The 17,721-nt window shown below is 37.0% G+C and overlaps 4 protein-coding genes across 6 annotated transcripts; 2 read left to right on the top strand and 2 right to left on the bottom strand.

Moving 5' to 3' along the window:
• The first annotated feature begins 423 nt into the window (after nt 1–423).
• LOC143185157 (uncharacterized) lies at nt 424–7,675 on the top strand. Of its 2 annotated transcripts, none has more exons than XM_076387894.1 (9): nt 424–600; nt 1,113–1,426; nt 1,503–1,634; nt 2,110–2,272; nt 2,426–2,604; nt 2,688–3,068; nt 3,465–3,570; nt 4,733–4,851; nt 4,931–7,675. In XM_076387894.1, the coding sequence occupies exons 2-9, from the start codon at nt 1,130–1,132 to the stop codon at nt 7,148–7,150; spliced, it is 3,597 nt and encodes a 1,198-aa protein (XP_076244009.1). In that variant the 5' UTR covers nt 424–600; nt 1,113–1,129; the 3' UTR covers nt 7,151–7,675. The 2 variants fall into 2 exon arrangements, with proteins under 2 accessions (XP_076244009.1, XP_076244007.1); XM_076387892.1 differs by having other exon boundaries at nt 2,423–2,604.
• Nucleotides 7,676–8,774: 1,099 nt separating this feature from the next.
• LOC143185166 (ADP-dependent glucokinase) lies at nt 8,775–10,762 on the bottom strand. The gene is made up of 5 exons (XM_076387926.1): nt 10,357–10,762; nt 9,816–10,103; nt 9,603–9,739; nt 9,087–9,535; nt 8,775–9,017 (listed from the first exon to the last, which is right to left on the bottom strand). The coding sequence occupies exons 1-5, from the start codon at nt 10,686–10,688 to the stop codon at nt 8,775–8,777; spliced, it is 1,449 nt and encodes a 482-aa protein (XP_076244041.1). The 5' UTR covers nt 10,689–10,762.
• Nucleotides 10,763–10,904: 142 nt separating this feature from the next.
• On the bottom strand, nt 10,905–14,400 carry LOC143185160 (uncharacterized). Of its 2 annotated transcripts, XM_076387916.1 has the most exons (3): nt 14,297–14,400; nt 13,183–13,692; nt 10,905–13,108 (listed from the first exon to the last, which is right to left on the bottom strand). In XM_076387916.1, exons 1-3 carry the CDS (start codon nt 14,360–14,362, stop codon nt 11,453–11,455), a joined length of 2,232 nt encoding a protein of 743 aa, XP_076244031.1. In that variant the 5' UTR covers nt 14,363–14,400; the 3' UTR covers nt 10,905–11,452. The 2 variants fall into 2 exon arrangements, with proteins under 2 accessions (XP_076244031.1, XP_076244030.1); XM_076387915.1 differs by having other exon boundaries at nt 13,183–14,398.
• A 415-nt stretch (nt 14,401–14,815) lies between these two features.
• LOC143185169 (signal peptide peptidase) lies at nt 14,816–17,585 on the top strand. The gene is made up of 6 exons (XM_076387929.1): nt 14,816–15,041; nt 15,412–15,522; nt 15,644–15,726; nt 15,814–15,988; nt 16,061–16,554; nt 16,650–17,585. Exons 1-6 carry the CDS (start codon nt 14,850–14,852, stop codon nt 16,726–16,728), a joined length of 1,134 nt encoding a protein of 377 aa, XP_076244044.1. The 5' UTR covers nt 14,816–14,849; the 3' UTR covers nt 16,729–17,585.
• Nucleotides 17,586–17,721: the final 136 nt, after the last annotated feature.

Genomic DNA, 17,721 nt, shown 5'->3' with positions numbered 1-17,721 from the left:
GCATAAAAATTTATAATTTGCACTTACATTTAATACATTTCGTGCAATATTATACAAATTAGATTTTGAAAAATATGTGAAACAAGAATCAATATATTGACCAATTATAATTGACTACGTGTAAATCGTCAACTTGGTGTGTGTTTGGATCTCATGGATCTCATGCTGGACCCAAACGAATGATCTATGATTGATCCACCATCAAAGAATCAAAGAATCAAATTATTAGGCTACATTTAAATATTGAAATTAAAATATTTTGAATTTCATGGAAATTTCCTTTATATGGAATCTAGCGACACTCTAGTAACCCTATTATCTAATTACTAAGGTCTAGTAAATTTCGTCGCTGCAGTTGTTTGTCTGGGGCTGAAAAGGGAGGAGCGTTTAGTCGTTTCGAGTTCGTTCGTCTAATATCTTGCTTCTATGCGCTTCATTCGCAGGCATAGGTTGGCTTCTTCCCTTCGTTTTTGTGCGACTTGCACTATAGCGAGTGGAATTAATGAATTTCAAGCGGCTTGAAATACATTGCTTTCGTTGTTCCGCGTTAGTACTTACTGAGGAAAGAATATTGCAATTGCGAGGTAATCGTTGACGAAGGTAAATACTTTGTAATCACGTTCTAAAAACGTCGTGCAACGACATCGACGTGTTATCGGCAAAATAGTAATGGCTGCAATGCGACATTTAACATTGTGTTTCCTATTTCTCGTGATGCATAAGGATTGAAACTTAGTAGATAAAAAAAGACTTGATTGATCTTAATGTTGATTGGACGCAAAATATTATTACTACTGTCGCTACATTGTGCAGTTTTACGTTTGAAATATACAGGATGTTCTTAGTATATTTAGCCGAGTTAACATCGTAATATTAGTTTTGTTAAACACTCGAAACATTGAAATCTTTTGAACAATTCATAATTTTGTCAGGTATGATTGTCTCAAATTAATCTAGGCAATATTAAAAATTAGATAAAATAAGTAGTAGTTTACAAAAGAGTTGCTATAGTTCTCTGAAATCAAATTCCAAAGAGAATAATTGAAACAAGCAGAAGCAGGCTTCATTATTATTTTATGAATTTTTTCTAACATCACAAATGTATCTTACAGATTAAGAATATATAAAGATGGAACAGGAGCCAAGGCGCAAAGGACCTAGAAGTCCTAGCGCAGATTCAGAAGATTCTTCACACAGAAGAAGATCTAGAAAGTATGACCGGTCTCCATCTCCGAGGAGAAACAGATATCGCAGATCTCGTTCCAGAGATAGGAGATCGCGTTCAAGTTCTAGGGACAGAAGAAGAAAAGAATCCAGTCGTTCTCAGCAAGATTGGAAACAGCAAGCAGCTGCTCAGTCTCAAACTTCTGCTGCCAATCCAAACAGTTCTAGTGGTTATGTTCCGGCAGTGCATAATCAATACCAGGTACAGTTGAAACAAGATAAGAAGAAAGATATAATGTACTAATGTGGAAATTAATATTGTTAACGTAATTTTGTAGGCACCCCCTCCTCCAAACACCAGTCAACCACCACCACCTATACCAGCGTACAATCAAGGGTATAATAACTACAACTATAACTATGGGCAAGGCTATGACTACAGTTACCAGCAACCTACTGGATACCGCAGTGTAAGTACCTTATAAAAAATAAGAAACGATTTTATTTGATAAATAGGGAGTGCATTTTGTAAGAGAATAATTCTGCTACGAGCGAAATTGTATTGCAACTAAGGCAATACAATTAAATTTGATCGTCTGCGGACATCTTTTGGTTCATTCCCACTGTATGAATTCGTGAGAGTAATATATCTACGCGACTATCAAAAATGTTTTTGATAGTATCTGGTAGTATCATTAATTTTTGAGGATGAACGTTATTGTTTTGAAACGCGGAGTATTGCGAATCGCCGCGTAAGTATAATGCTCGCGTTGTTTATTTTATTGGCATCGACATTGGAAACCAGTATAATTGACCAGATGATTCATCTTCAAGAATCTTCCGTGTATTATCCAAAGTTCTGATTTGAGTATGGACGAATAAAGGTAAGGTTCGATAGAAGTATTGTTTGAGTACGCGAAATGAAATGTGTATTTATTTTGTTAGGACTATCCACCACCAAATTGGCAAGGGAACCAGGTACCGTATAACAATCAACCTCCACCACCTCCTACGTTAACTTCTCAGCAAGAGTCGTCGAGGGCAGTCGACAGTGGTTCGTCTGGATTAGTATCGTCCTTAGGGAGACCCGAGGATGCCAAAAAAGAGGGTATGCCTTTTAGTTCGTTTTCACTTTCTTTCATACCGTATTACACACTTCCATTTATTGAATAGAATTAATTGAGGTAGGAGTCTAATAAATTCCACGCTGTTTATTACACGCATTGTCTTTAAAATTATATTTGAATTAAATGCCCAGCAGCAATCGCAGCTGAAGTAAAACAGCAAAAAGCGACGCTGGCTAAACAACGTGAAGAATACGTTAAAAAATCGGCCACGTTGCAACGAGAACTGGAAATTCTACGTCAACAGTGCGATGAAATTGGTAAAGAAGGTGGGCGAGAGAACAATCGCATCATAAAAGAGAACCAAAAGTTGCAGGTAAATTTGCAGATGTATAAAATATTATACCGATGTGTCGTTTCTGATATTTCATCCCTTTTTCGTAATGTTTTCGATTACAGATTGAAATTCAAAACAAAATGAAGTCAATACACAACGTTATTGATATGCTTACTGGAATAATTGGCGATAAAGCAACCGTTGATGATCTTAAAAGCAAGTTTAAACTAGAGATTAATAAACGTTCGAGAAGTCCCAAAGAAGATTTTCCAAAAGGAAAATCGGAGTCGCCCGATAGATCTTCGGCGTCCGATTCTGACAAGGAATCGAAAATCGAAAGGGAATCGAAAGAACGAAGGTCTCCCGAAGATTCTAAGCCTATGTACAATTTCGTGCATTACGATCCGGAAATGCATTGGTGTAAAGTCTGCGATATATTTCCTAAAACGGCAAAGGAATATTTGAATCATCTGCATAGCAATGAGCACAAAGAAGCTTGTTTAGTAAGTCACCTATCGTTGTAAATAATGTAGAATTCTAGTGAAATTTCTCCAATTTTTATATAAAACACATTCAAGTAATTGAATTTAGAAGTTCTCGATTGTGAAAATCCTTTTATATAAATAACGTTTGTAATCATTAGAACAGGACGCAGAAAAATTGTAACTGATTATTGATTTACATTGTGAGAGAAACAAACGGATTCTGTTAATTTCTAATTTGAACTATATTTGTATAAGGATGATATGTATTACAGTAACTGATCGACGTGCAGGTACTTGGTACACGTAGTCTGATTGGTGTACCATAACAATTTGTTTCTTAAAAATGTACCACCCAGTATTTTCGTACAGTCTGTACCGAGCGTACTGATTAACATTCTTTATTCCCTACAACAGGAACGGAAGATTGTTGATATGCCATGGCATGAGCGGAATGGAGAGGGAACAGAAAAGGAAGTGCCCTATTATCCTGGACTGCCAACGAAAAGAACACCTATTAAAGGTATGGTTCATTTCAGTGGATAATTACTAATAGAATACAATTCCGTAGCTTGTGCACAGACACTGTGGTGTCCGGTATGTATTGAAGAGATCTACGCCTATGGTTTGCTCAAAAATTTGTCTGTGTTAACATACGTAATTGTCGATTCTTGGAATTGAACTGTTCGCAAAAATATTCTCGACATTTTCTTCTTCAAAACATGCTATGGCTTTCTTACTTCATGGAAATTCTTTCACGTACTCCTTCTTTTTTACGTAATTTCGCGGAACATTAGTGATTGTTTTCGGAGAATATCTATCCACACGTCACGTTGTTAGCAGCAAATTTTATAGCAACGATGTAAAACACCATAAAGATGCACTGGATTTTAAAATGGACTCGAGGAGCACACTTTCGAGCGCATTTCAGATATCTCAGCTTACTATAATTGAACTGTTTAAACATTCTTCTTCGTAAGTGTATTGTTCGTCGAACTGTTATACATAGGTCGACTAGCACGGTCAAGGATAAACGAAAGAAGATTTTGACGAATGTGAAAAAAAACGCTTTGATATAAAGATCGATGTTGTCATAATGATGGTGCGTGTACAAATACAAATAACGCATTTAGTTATGCGAAATGTGTAAACTGTGATATAAACACTCGTGATTACTTTAATTCAGGATATATGTTACATCTACATATGCGACATGTTTATAATATAAATTATTATAAGTCGAAATATTATTGTAAAACGTACTGTAAAGGCTGTTATTTGTATCGAAACGTACAGTAGTGTTTATATTCATTTTTCGCGGTATTTCTGATGGAGGGCAATTACAGTATGTACGTAAAAATTTATATATACACATAAATTATGCTTTATGTAACATTTATACATTTGATTTTACTTGTACAATTTCTGTGCACAATTTGTATAAATAAAGCATGATTTTTCTCCCTTTCCCTTTTTCTTCTAGAAGAGATCAACGTGGGATTTACGCAAGAGAATATTTATAATGTTATCAACCATTTATTGAGCATCTTTTAACATATTATTTTTGTTTTTTCAGTGACATGAATGTATCGTGGCAGAATATAAGGTCATTCTTTATGAACTTAAATTGTTTACCATTTTTTCAAAGCTTAAGTAATGCTAATAGTTGAATTATTTGGTTATAGGTCTGCAGTTCTTCAGTGCAGCGACGGCGTGGTACTGCAAGCTTTGCGATTCCTGGATAGGTGATCTCCATTGCGCGAGTTTGCATCTGAAGTCCAAACAGCACTCTGAAAATTATGCTGTATGTTTCACTCTTAAATTGATAGAATACTATTAATAGAAATTCTGTATCTAAATTGATGTTCCACATTTTTCCACAGCGTTTCGTAGAGCAAAATCCACACTGGGAAACCGACTGGATGGCAGATCGTGAGAAAGCCTTCTCCGAGGAGAAGCATAAGCAGATACAAATGGAGTTACAGAAACACAAAGACGACGATCCACCCCCGAAATCAAAGAAGTCAAAGAAGAGCAAGAAAAAGTCCAAGAAATCGAAGAAACGGAGGAACAGAAGCAGCGCCAGCGACAGTTCCAGCGAATCAGAGAATTCCGACACTGATTCAGATCAAGACATGTCCAAAAGCATTCGAGTAGCCATGAGAAATAAGATGAAGGCATCGACTCAAGCGATCCTGAACGAGGAAATCGACTATCATCGGTTGAAACTAAAAGGCCACTGGTCGAAGATGTCTCAGCATATGAATCCTCCGACTCCAGAGCCACAACCCGCGGAAACCGACGACAGACAGTTGTTAAACTCCATCAGGGACAAGTTAAAAGCGAAACAAGAGGAGGAGATGAAATCCATCGGCAGCAGGAGATTAAGTCAAGAAAAGGCTGTGGAGGAAGAGGAAGAAGAGGAACAGGAGCAAGCTTCGTTCTCGACTAAATTGAAGTCGGAAAACTTAGAGGCTTGGGGACCCAAGGAGCCGCCGAAGCCATTCTGGATAAAGAAAGAAGAGGAGAAACCGCAGGCCATAGCCAATAAACCGATCGAGTTACCGAAGCCTGAGGAGATGCCCAAGCCTCACATGGGATTCTGGACGAAACAGCAAGTGAACATGACGGTGAAGCCTCCTGAGAGCAAGTCCATGGAGAAGGAAGACGAGAGAGATCGAGAAAGTGACAGGTACAAGGACGATCGAGACAGAAAGTACGATAGACGAGAAGATAAGTACGATCGTTACAGCAGCAGATACGACAGGAGACGTGGGCGTGACAGGGATCGTGATAGGGACAGGGATCGTGATAGGGATAGGGACAGGGATAGGGATTACTACGAGGACAGGAGGAAACGAGACAGCAACGATTCTCCGCGTCGCGAGAGAAGTTGGCGCGACAGTCCAAAGAGGAGTTACGATAAATACGGCAAAGACAGGAGAGATGACAATTCGTCTAACGACGAATCCAAATTCGAGAAGAAGACTAATGAGTCTGCGTCGAAGTCCAAGAAGGGTGGCGTGCAGACGAAAAAATCAGCGCCTCAAGTGTCCAAAGGCAAGCTTCCCTTCATTGGACGATTACCAATTTTCAAGAAGAAAACTGAGGAGCCAAAATTACCTGAAAAAGACATCACACCTCTTCCCTACCAGCAAAGTAAATTCGAGGATACGCCAAAGGTTCCCAATGAGATTATTAACCCTCCAGGGGTTGTACATATTACGAAGCTTGCTACCCCTGTCAATCTCGGTAATAACAACAATAACACCACCACCAGCGCTAATAGTGTTAGCACTCCACTGAATCAAAATAGCAAGAATCAGCCGATGAAGATATTGGTAGCTCCTCCGCCGCCAGTGTTGAACGAGGCTAAGCCAACTCAGCAGGTAGTCGATATGGAAATCGAGGATCAGTCCGAGGAAACAGTGATAGAGGAACCGATGATGGAGCAGCAGAAAGAAACGCAGAGTATATCGAAGTTACCTTTGCCTTCCCATCCTCCTCCACCCTTGAACAGACCTCCTCCATCCTTCACTGCTGCGTCACAGCAGCAACAGACAGTACAAAGTAGGCCACAGTTCGCTACGAACAGACCGCCTCCGCCATTCATATCAAATCCACCACCGTTCGTTCAGACTCAGCCACGATTTCCACCAGTGCGACCGCCAGTGCAAAGCCATCCTCCATTCATGACGAATCCTCCGCCCCAAATACCCGCTGTTCCTGCCTTCGTCCAGAATCATCAGAACCCACCGCCACCTCCGTTGCCAACTGTGGAAGGCGCGACGCAGGATATTTCTGAGATACCAGAGCCCACTGAGAAACGAACCGATCCAAGCATTCCCTTGCCTGAGGATTTGCAAGAGGCTCTGAACATTATTTTCCCTAAGGAAGAGACAGAGACGAAGCAGCAGAGCCAACAAGAGACTAATATTATGTATTCGTCTATGTATAGTATGTTGGGTTGCGTTGGTTACGGACCAGAATACATGGATCAACCGCCGCCAGAAATTACACAGGCGGAAAGTGAGGCGGACACTCAGCCTGGACCAGACGATTTGAAAATGTTAGGCATTGACGAAGGGGATACGATCCTTTAAAACTTTTTAACTTGCACACGTAGAATCGTGTTTTCTCTTTCGATAAGGTTTCATGATGTGTAAACCATCTGAAGTCGTTCGACCGTTTGTTCACTTTTTTTCCTCTGAGAGAGTCATTGCAAACGTTCATCCGTCACGAACCGACGAGTATATCTTTTTCAAATGTACAATTCATGTGGTACCCGCATTGAACTGGAATTGTGTAATTATGTAAACTGGTATTTTAAATGGAGAATAGTAAATGTTTCATGAAATGTTTACTACTTTTGATCGAATACACGGTTTTCACATGACTTTAATCGATGATGATTTAAATGTGCAAGAATTTGAATATCGCAAGACAACATAATTACATATTTTTTATCGTTCGTGCATGTCCATCTGCATAAACTGAAAGTTAATTTCCATTGAAGTCTGGCAGTCAATAGACATGCATTATACCCGAGGATATTATAATCTAAGCGCTGTAATTTAGAATACAGAAGAGCTTTTTCAATTCTCGAAATATATTTACATTGAATTTCATTGTTAGTACTATGATTAATGCAATGTTTTAACAAATTTCCGATGTACGTTTTATTCGTCAATAATATCCCATTAATAAAATGAAATGCTACGAATCGATGTATGAAATTGGAGGATAAACAGAGGGAACAAACAATTTTTTTATATTGTTCAAATATGCTTTTATTTGTTTTCGTTTTTCAAACGTTATTTTTCCCGTGTGAAAATTGTTTGATAGATTTTTAAATCTCTATATCACATTGCTTTGACCCTATACATATATATGATATGAAACAGGAAAGTTTATGTTACAATATCGCATGGCATTGTGTATAGCATAAATTATATATTAAGCATAAGTAATATGCTTTTATTTTCATGCAGTATTGTCGTAACATTTTCGATTCATTCAATGATTTAACAACAGGTATTTTCAATAGCAAATTCTAGTTTTCTACACTAGAATGGAACAATCGTGTAAGAGTGACTTTAAGTTTATATGTACAGAATACATAGAGATCATACGTGATCCGGTTACTTTCAGCTCTTATTCGCTTAAACAACTCGCAATGCTGTGAGGTATTCTCTTTTGAAAAATCTAACTCTTATCAAACATTACTTATGGCATTCAGTTTTAAATAAAATTCCCTGCACTATAGGATCCATTCCGCTTAGTCCATACAATATCTGTCTTTTTAATACACATAAAGACATAAAGTAGCTGGATCAAGTTCATTTTCTTTCGTTCAATGTTCATAGTACATTCTATCAATTTTTGTATTCATTTGTCTACACGTAGGTGTACGTCAATTGTTAAAAAATGATTAGCATTGGCATTTATGCTAACACCAAGCCCAGTTTTTAACATACTCCAACAGTGGAGTACATCAAGGAGTGTCTTTGTATTAAAAACAACGGAAACTTTCATAAACATTTCGTTATACATGATTTACGCGCATTGCTGGAATGATATCTAAATGGAATGAACTGTAATTTAAACTTTCCAGGAGTATATGCATGATGGAGCCCCTCTAATTTTATTTAACGAGGGACGAAATGCAATAGTTGCGTGAAGGAAACAACTCAGGGTCATTGAACTACTCAGTGAGACATTTAAAGTTTAGATCTGTAACACGAGCCCCGCGCTTGAAATATTATCTCCGCCACCAGCGGTTTGAGCTGCTTCTGTGCAAACTAATACTGGTGCGACACACACTTGAATAGGAATGTTTTCGATTCCTACTTTGAGTATTTCATCCCAACAGGAAACTGGTCTATCAATATCCAACGCTATTCGAGTACCGTCGATTATAGACGTTGAAAAACTGTCGTCTAAGATCAGAGCTGCTTTCCTGACGTCAACCTGAAATATTTTTTAAGTTCATATACGTGTTAAATCATTTCTTTTGTAATGCTCTTTATGTCTACTTACGTGACTCGTTGCGCATACGTGTCTATGAGCGGTCAGTGATGCCTTGGCTGCTGCAGCCATCGTATTTTTCCACATGGAACCTTTCACTGTAAATATAGCTTGGTACGCTAATGTATGCACGTGAATTCTTGTCAGCTCTCGAGAATTCGCGATGGACTTGCTTTTCATACGAATTAGCTTAAATAACGTTCGCATTTGATCTAAAACTGTCGCGATGCGTGGAGTTGAGTTTGCTACTAAAGAAATGTTCCCGTAATACATAGCATTGTGTAGATTCGCTATTTCTTGCTCGTTCATGCCTAAACTATCCGCAAACGGGATGACTGAGTCGCAGAGCTCGAAGAGAAATTTGTCTTCTACGATCGAGGCCATTTCAAAATGAATTTTTGTCGACTCTGATCGCTCTATCATTTGTTTCTTCACTTTAAGTAGAAGCTTATGCCTCTCACCTGCAGTATAATGGATATATATTAGTTTTAGATTGTTAGAGCCAATTGAAAGCGTAATTCTACTTACCATTGGGGAATGGATAATTATCCATCATTTGTAAACCACTGACAACAAACAAATTAGGTTCGTATGTAGATAAAAGCTTATCAAATGCATCCAGAGAACTGATCATAGGATTGTTGGCATCATTGTGAACTATATATCTAAGAAATCATTTGAGAAATTTAATTATTAGTATGTCATTTTTTTGAACAGTATTACTGACAATTTTTATTCTACCTATTTGCCCTGGCACTGGAATATGGTCCCCAAACATCTCCATGTTTATATTCCATAACTAAGTGAACATCATCTCGTTTCACTTCCCCTCCCACTATCTTGATAACTTGTGGTATCATCTGATGCAGAGATTTGGTCAGTTTTGCAGCCAATGTTACTTCGCATCCCTCTCTTGCAAATCGTAGTGCCATGACAGCTGCATTACCACCAATAGTAGAATAGGATGTAGGGAATGAACGAGCCCTGGTAACAAGCTCATCGAATAACGTTCGATTTGGCATGTATCTTCTGCAAAAAAGGAACCGTGTGAAATTTCTTTCAAAAGAACTCACACCTGCAAGGTTCAATAATGAAAACTAGACTGTGGATCATACAAATTCAAATTTTCATAGACATTAAAAAATTGGAAAGTAAATACAAATTTGTTTGTAACGTGTACTCTACTCTTGTTGAACCTGTGTATTTTTGTGTTTATACTTTTCATGAATGAATGAAGGCCCATAGTCTAGTGGAAACTGTAAAACTTAGAACGATTTCTTACTCTGCAGCAGCTCCATGACGGAAGTAATAAGCAAAACTCTTCAGCAACTCTAATTCAGTGTTAATTTCGTCGAAATGCTCCGGTCGACCGACGTCCTCAGTGTATTTGAGCAACTGTTCGGCGTTTACGTAAACGTCAGTGCACACGCCATAACCTATTGCAACTTTCGGCCTCGACGTGATGACGTGCTTGTTTTCGAGTCTCTCCAGCCCGTAGATCAGGGTCTGCAAACGTTTTTGGAGAACGTTCTCCGAGTTCCTATAATAAATTGCGACTAGAACTGTCAGCACAGTGAAAGCTGTGCCGAATTTCAACCCCCTATTGTACCCCATGGTCCACAGCAGCGATAGGAGACTGACAAACCAAGCGCTGCGGTCACGGGTTTTTTTAAAGGTGTAATCGATGCCATATCAGGACTTATCTACATTAGTACACAAACAATAACTTTGTCCCCTTTAGCGTTGATAACAACTATTATTATGCTACTTCGTGTATTTGTGACATATCGTTTAAAAATATCAACAGATTAAGACAAGAACGTTTACATAATAAATTCGTAAACAGGAGTTCTGTTTGACAGTCTTTATTTAGAAACTAAGACAATGATGTATCTACCATAAATTTAAATTAATTTACATGTATAAGCTTTGAAAAAGCTTGATTTCAAATTAGAAATGTGTCTTCTATGTCTGTACAAACGAAGTATTTCAGGTGTTAGTTTATGATAGACTTTATCTTACGGTAAAAATACAACAGGAAATGCATTGAAATTTCTAGTTGCATTCTTATGAGACTCTAATCTCTGAATACGATCCTAATTTCTTTAGAATATATCAGGATCGTTTTACTTTGCGCTCCGAAAAGATGAAGCAATGACGAGATTTCGCTAGAAATATAAAAATATCGGAAGTGTATAGATTATGATTATACATGAAACGAAATTCACCTGTCGATAAAAGTTAGAATTACTATAAAACGAAATATAGATCTCTAAGATAAACTTATACGTAATGCTAATATACACAATTTCAAATATCTCAATTTTACATCGATAAGATTGTACACGACAATGATGGAAACGTTCGCTTTAAACTATTCATTCTTTGTTTTTCGTATGAAGACGCATATGCTTTTTCAAGTTATCCAGCCTGTTACATCGTCGTTCACAGAAATCACATTGATAAGGCATTAAATTGCTGTGCACCACGACGTGACCATTCAAGTGGCTGATCTGTTTGAATCGTTTCCCGCAGATTGTACAAACGTACGGCCTTTCGTTCATATGAGCAGACGCAATATGCGTCTGCAGGTTCGTCTTCCTCACGAAAGTAGCTTTACATTCGTCGCATTCGAATGGCCTTACATTGGCATGAATAGCCAGATGGGATTTGAGAACATTCTTGTGCTTGAAATTCTTCTCGCATAAATGACACTGGAACGGTCGCTCGTCATTGTGCACCTTTTTATGAACAGACAGATGAGCGAGTTGCTTGAACATCTTCGCACAGATCTCGCATTGATATGTACGCCCATCTTCGTGGGCGGCGCTTACGTGACGGCGCAAAGTGTCCGCCAAAGTATACCGTTTCCCGCAGATTTTGCAGCGGAAGGGACGCTCGTTCGTGTGAGTCATCAGATGCCCATTCAAGTTTCTTTTCTCGAGGAATCGGGCCCCACACACGTCGCATTGATATGGCTTCTCGCCATTGTGTACGTACATATGCTTCTTAAGAGAGTTCGAAAGGCTGAACCTCTTTTTGCAAATCGTGCACTCGAATCTTCGCTCGCCTGTGTGCACCAACATGTGGGACTTCACGTGTCCCGCTTGCTTGAAACGTTTCTCGCATATTATGCACGCGAACTGGCGCTCGTGAGAGTGAGTGAGTATATGACGCTCCAAAACGCTCTTGGTGGTGAACACCTTCTTGCAGTTATCACATTCGAATAAGCGGAAAGCTTCCTTCGATTTGGAGATATAATCTTCTTTATGGGACTGAGTGTGCACTTTTAAAGAACTCAGTGATTCAAATTTCACCCCGCAAACCGCGCAGTGGAAAGATCGATAATCCTTGTGGGTCAGTGAATGTTGACTGAGGTGGCCCAGTTGTTTGAAACTTTTGTTGCAAATTTCGCAGACGTATGGCCTTTCGTTCGTATGAGATCGCATGTGTCTTTTTAAGACACTGGGGAAGTTGAATTTCTGATTACAGTATGTACACTTCAGACTCGAGTCCCAGTTTAGCTTCATCGAGCGATTCTCAGCGGGAGCCTTCTTCCTTTCTGGATCATTGGACTGTGCGTCATTGGTATTTGTATCTAAAGAACAGTTCAATTTAGAAGCTTTTGCGTTCGATGTTATTTTTTCTTGCGAATCTTTGCTCCTTCTTGTCCTGTTTATGCTGGATAATTTATTCTGCTTATGAGATTGTCGCATATGTTTTTCGTATAAATTTAGAACGTGAAACGTTTTGTTGCACAGTTTGCATTCAAACTTTTTCCCTTTTATGTGAGTCCTCATGTGGTTTTTTAAGTGACCAGGTTTCATGTATTGTTTTCTGCAGATTTTACACTTCAGATCTTGACCATTGGAAGATAATTCCTTTTTATCGTCTGTTGCTGATTCGTTATCGAATATTGAGTCTTCTGTGTGCATGTTTAAAGGTTCACTTTTGACATTAACGAAGTTAAAGCCAGGAGTCTCACTGTGAAATTCTTCTTTGATACCGTTAAAGTCGCTGTCATAATCTCTTGACTGGTAAATTTAAGAATAGTGATTAGTGATTTATGAAATAGAAATATATATTTTTATGTTAATATTATACTTACATTATCTGTGCCTCCTATTCCTACGAAATTTAAATTTTCTGTGGAAGTCTCACTTTCTTCTTTTGCAATATCGTTTTTATTAGATACAAGATTAATCCATTCTTCTTCTGTCCATATATTTTCTTTTGTGTCAATTGCATTAGTATTTTTCTGAAATTCGTCGTGAACGTTTCGTCCGAATAAAATATCATAGGGAATCTTTCCATTGTCACACCTAAATGTTGAATTTTGAAGGATCTGCACTTGTTTTAAAGCTTCATACCATGTCTTTGTTGGGTTTTTCTGTACCCAACATTCAAGCAAGCTTTTAAAGTCTCTGCTGTTTTCTTTGTTCTCAGAGATATCTCCATGAAGTATAATGAAATCTTTCCATAAAAGGCGTAACTCTTGTACAACCTGTTCAGCAAACTTACGTCCATTATTGCTTTGTAAAACTTGTGGAGCTCCAATGATAGCTAATATGTCCAACAGCTTTATGGCTACTTCGTTTGCTGAATTTCCATGTAAGCCCTTTAACACAACAAATTTGGACACTTGATCTTCATAAACAAAAAAGTATTTATAATTACAAGTTAATTCCATTGGCATATCTATTACATCAATTTGTCCTCGATGATGTAATCTTTCGTTCATGGTATCACAATGTACATTCATTGTTCAGACTTATACAATAAAAGAATATGTGACATTTATAAAGCATTTAAGTGAATACTCCCTTTCAGGGGTTTCTTGACTTGCCACTTGTTCATAGAAATTTTCAAATATTTCCTCCCTTCAGGAGTAGAAACTTAAACATTGCCCAGTAAAAATTGAATCCATGTTTTAAGAAAATAATACTGATCTTTTCGAACATAAAATTAAATACCACCACAGGTATTTATATCATTCTTAAAGCTTCTACTGTTTACTTTTTCCATCCATTGCACTCTATTGAAAGAAGCAAAGGATTAAGGGATATAAATTATTATTTCAATATACTGTTAAAATAATATTTCACTCGAATTCATAATACTTTCAAAAATAATTCCGAACTCCATTCTAACCTATGCAATTCATGAAGAGATTCATTTCGCATCAAAATAAAGTCCTCGCATTTATTTTTTAAGACACATACAGGCAACTTTTGAAATCCTTTCATCTCTCGTTCTTCCATGGAACATATGGCACGTACTTTCACCATTCAATTAAATACTTAATATTTATTATGCGGCTATAAACTTTGATTCATTATCTCCATGGTGAGTTTTTATTGCTGTGGAAAATCGCATTTTGACAGAACCCAGTGAAAATGTTTATTTGCTCACCTATAAATGAGCGTGTGAATGTGTAAGAAAGTTAAGGTTCGTTTTAATAGGAAGTACCTTTTCAACAGTTTCAAAATATTTCAAGAAATCTGAAAGGAATCTAGGTTAACGAACAAAATATATTTTTTTCTTTTCAATTTTCTCAGGACTTTCAGAAATTGCTGTTTTACCACTTATTATTAAGAACATAAGCTTCACAGAAAATCTGATGACTGACGACTCTAGGTTGAAATCGCAAGTTAATGGTTGTCATCTGAAAGCGAGGTTAGGTCTGTCCATCTTCAATCTGCGCATTCGAAGACGATTTCTTTTTGAAGTCGTGTCGTTTGTGCAATCGCACACAGTCGAACCGACAGATTCAAGATGGCAAGCGAGGTAAACGAAGTTGTTGCCCAACTCACTGAAAACGTGACGGACAGCAATGATTCAGTGACAAAAAGAATACCCTCGACACCCGAGGGGATGGCTATCGCTTGTGGGAGCCTTATAATAATGGCCATTCTGCCTATTTTCTTCGGCAGTTACCGGGCTGTTAAACACCATAAGGAGCAGCAGGTTATCCACGAGTTTTGACATATGTTTCACGCATGTTCTTTCGAGAACTTTCGCTTTTGAAATTCAAATAATAAGAATAATAATTCTGATCTCCCAGAAGAGTCTAAAGAATTCATAAATGGAAAAAAATACGAACTACTGTACTCTTACTGTTATATTTACATTATGCTGTAGAACTTGACCTCTGATAAAATTTTTATTTTGTTTTGCCTTTGCTTTCACAGTTATCAGGAGTTAAATATAGTTGAATAGAGACAGGGTATGAGCAGTGTGAATATTTTTCATTTGAAATTTAGACTCATTTGAGGTAGAGCTAATGAATTCACTGAAAAATATCAAATATCAAATTGATATTGTTGTCTTATTGCAGCAACAATATAAAGAAAATGGAGAACAGCCAGATACAATGTCTTGTAGGGAAGCAGTGATCTTTCCCTTTATTTCCAGTTTTGTACTACTTGGTCTTTATGTATTATATAAGGTGAGGAGGTTTTTCCTTTGTATTATTTGAAGATTTAGATTATTTATACCTCTAGTTATTAAATGTACTTTAGTATTAGCATTTTGTACATAGTGATGTTAGCAGTTTATGTATTTTTCAGATATTTGCGAAGGAATATATGAATTTAATCTTAGTTAGTTACTTCTTCTTCCTAGGCATATTAGCCTTGTGTCATCTCACTAGGTAAGAGTGAATCTTATGTGACTTAAACATTGATATTTTACTATGATAACATTTATTATATGTCCTAATTATGCTAAATATTTGTAGTCCATTAATTTCATCATTGGTACCTGCTGCAATTCCGAAAACTCAGTATCATATACAATTCACCAAAGGTGAAGGGGATAAAGCAGAGCATATCATCAATTACAAATTCAATCTTCATGATTTCGTTTGTTTAATATGCTGCTCACTTGTTGGAGCATGGTATCTTTTAAAAAAGGTGAGCATAAGACTTTTCTAAATTGAAATTTAGTTACCAACAGTTAACCTGAAATATTGTTTCAATTTGCAGCACTGGATCGCAAATAATTTATTTGGCATTGCATTTGCGATCAACGGAGTAGAGCTGTTACATTTGAATAACGTTGTAACAGGATGTATTCTGCTTTGCGGACTCCTTTTATATGATGCATTCTGGGTATTTGGTACAGATGTGATGGTAACAGTTGCAAAATCATTCGAAGTACCGATTAAGTTAGTATTTCCTCAAGACTTGTTGGAGAAGGGTTTGACTGCAAACAACTTCACTATGTTGGGCTTGGGAGATATTGTCTTGCCTGGAATTTTTATTGCACTTTTACTGCGATTCGATAACAGTCTAAGCAGGAAAACGAACGTTTATTTCTACGCAACGTTTTTCGCATATTTCATGGGACTGTTGGCTACAATGTTGATCATGCATTTGTTTAATCATGCGCAACCGGCTCTACTGTACTTGGTTCCAGCGTGCCTGGGCACTCCTCTATTATTGGCATTGGTTAAAGGAGACTTAAAAGCATTATTTTCGTATGTATTATTTTACAATTACATTTTATAATTCCATAAGCTCACAAAGTAAATGATACATGATTTTATGACACGATTCATTAATTATATTTCAGTTACGAGGATCATCCGACGATCAATAAACAAGCAGACAAGCCTGCACAAACGCAAATAGAAGCTAAGAAGGAAACATAATATTTATATTCAAAAAGATGAATATAATTGACTCCTCAGCATTATTGTTATGCTGTTACTGTTTAAATTTTATCATAATTAGGATGAAAAACGATTGCTTTCCGCTCAAATGATACAATCATGGAATGTGAAATATTAAAGGCATATGTAATTATGCTTTATATCCACATCTTGAGACACAATATACCATTTGATTCTTCTTATACTAAACGTATTCTGGTACTTCCGAATTCAGTTGTATTAACGATTAATTATAGTTTGTAATTTATGTGCATGCTCCATTTTCTATAAAAATATCAAGAAACGTAAAAATAGTAATGAAAATAATACATGGAGCAGATACCGTGGTGGGGTGTTCTGTGAATGCAAAAATTGCGAAATGTTGCAATCGCCAATGATTTTCAGAAGATTGAACAAGCTGCTCTCTACGTTTCACGTACATCATTACCTTTAGATGTGCATAGAAAGTACGCAGCAAAAATTCAAAACTATGCAGTATGCATACTTTTATATTGTATATTTTAATTGGTGTAGGGAATGTAAATTATTTTTTGGTCGAAGCGTTTCTTAGACGAAACACGTTCTATTTCGAGTAAAACGTTAAGTTAGAGTTATTAGGGCCGCTACTGTACGTAACACGTGATAATTTTATTGTCTATTGTTATATATATATTTTTTTTATAGAAAATTTACGCGTAATTCACTTATATGCTCCAAATTCTGACACATTCTGTACCCTAAACATATTTGAGCAGAAGTAAGATACGAACAGTGGAAATTGTTTTTATTTACCATTGTAATTAACTTCATTTGCATGTATTAGTTTCTAATATGAATTAAATATTTACTCCAACAGATTTGTAGTATATCTAATATGAAATCGTGTACGGTGTAAATGTAAACTATTGTCTATTAACTATAAATTATACGTTATATTGAGCATAATTTAGATCATAGCAGGAGCCTTACTTTTCAGGGATACATTCTATTTCA

This window comes from Calliopsis andreniformis, chromosome 10 (assembly GCF_051401765.1).
Source record: "Calliopsis andreniformis isolate RMS-2024a chromosome 10, iyCalAndr_principal, whole genome shotgun sequence".
Classification (NCBI taxonomy): Eukaryota; Metazoa; Arthropoda; class Insecta; order Hymenoptera; family Andrenidae; genus Calliopsis; species Calliopsis andreniformis.
The sequence above is the reverse complement of the archived record's forward strand: the minus strand, read 5'-3'. Positions and strand labels throughout refer to the sequence as shown.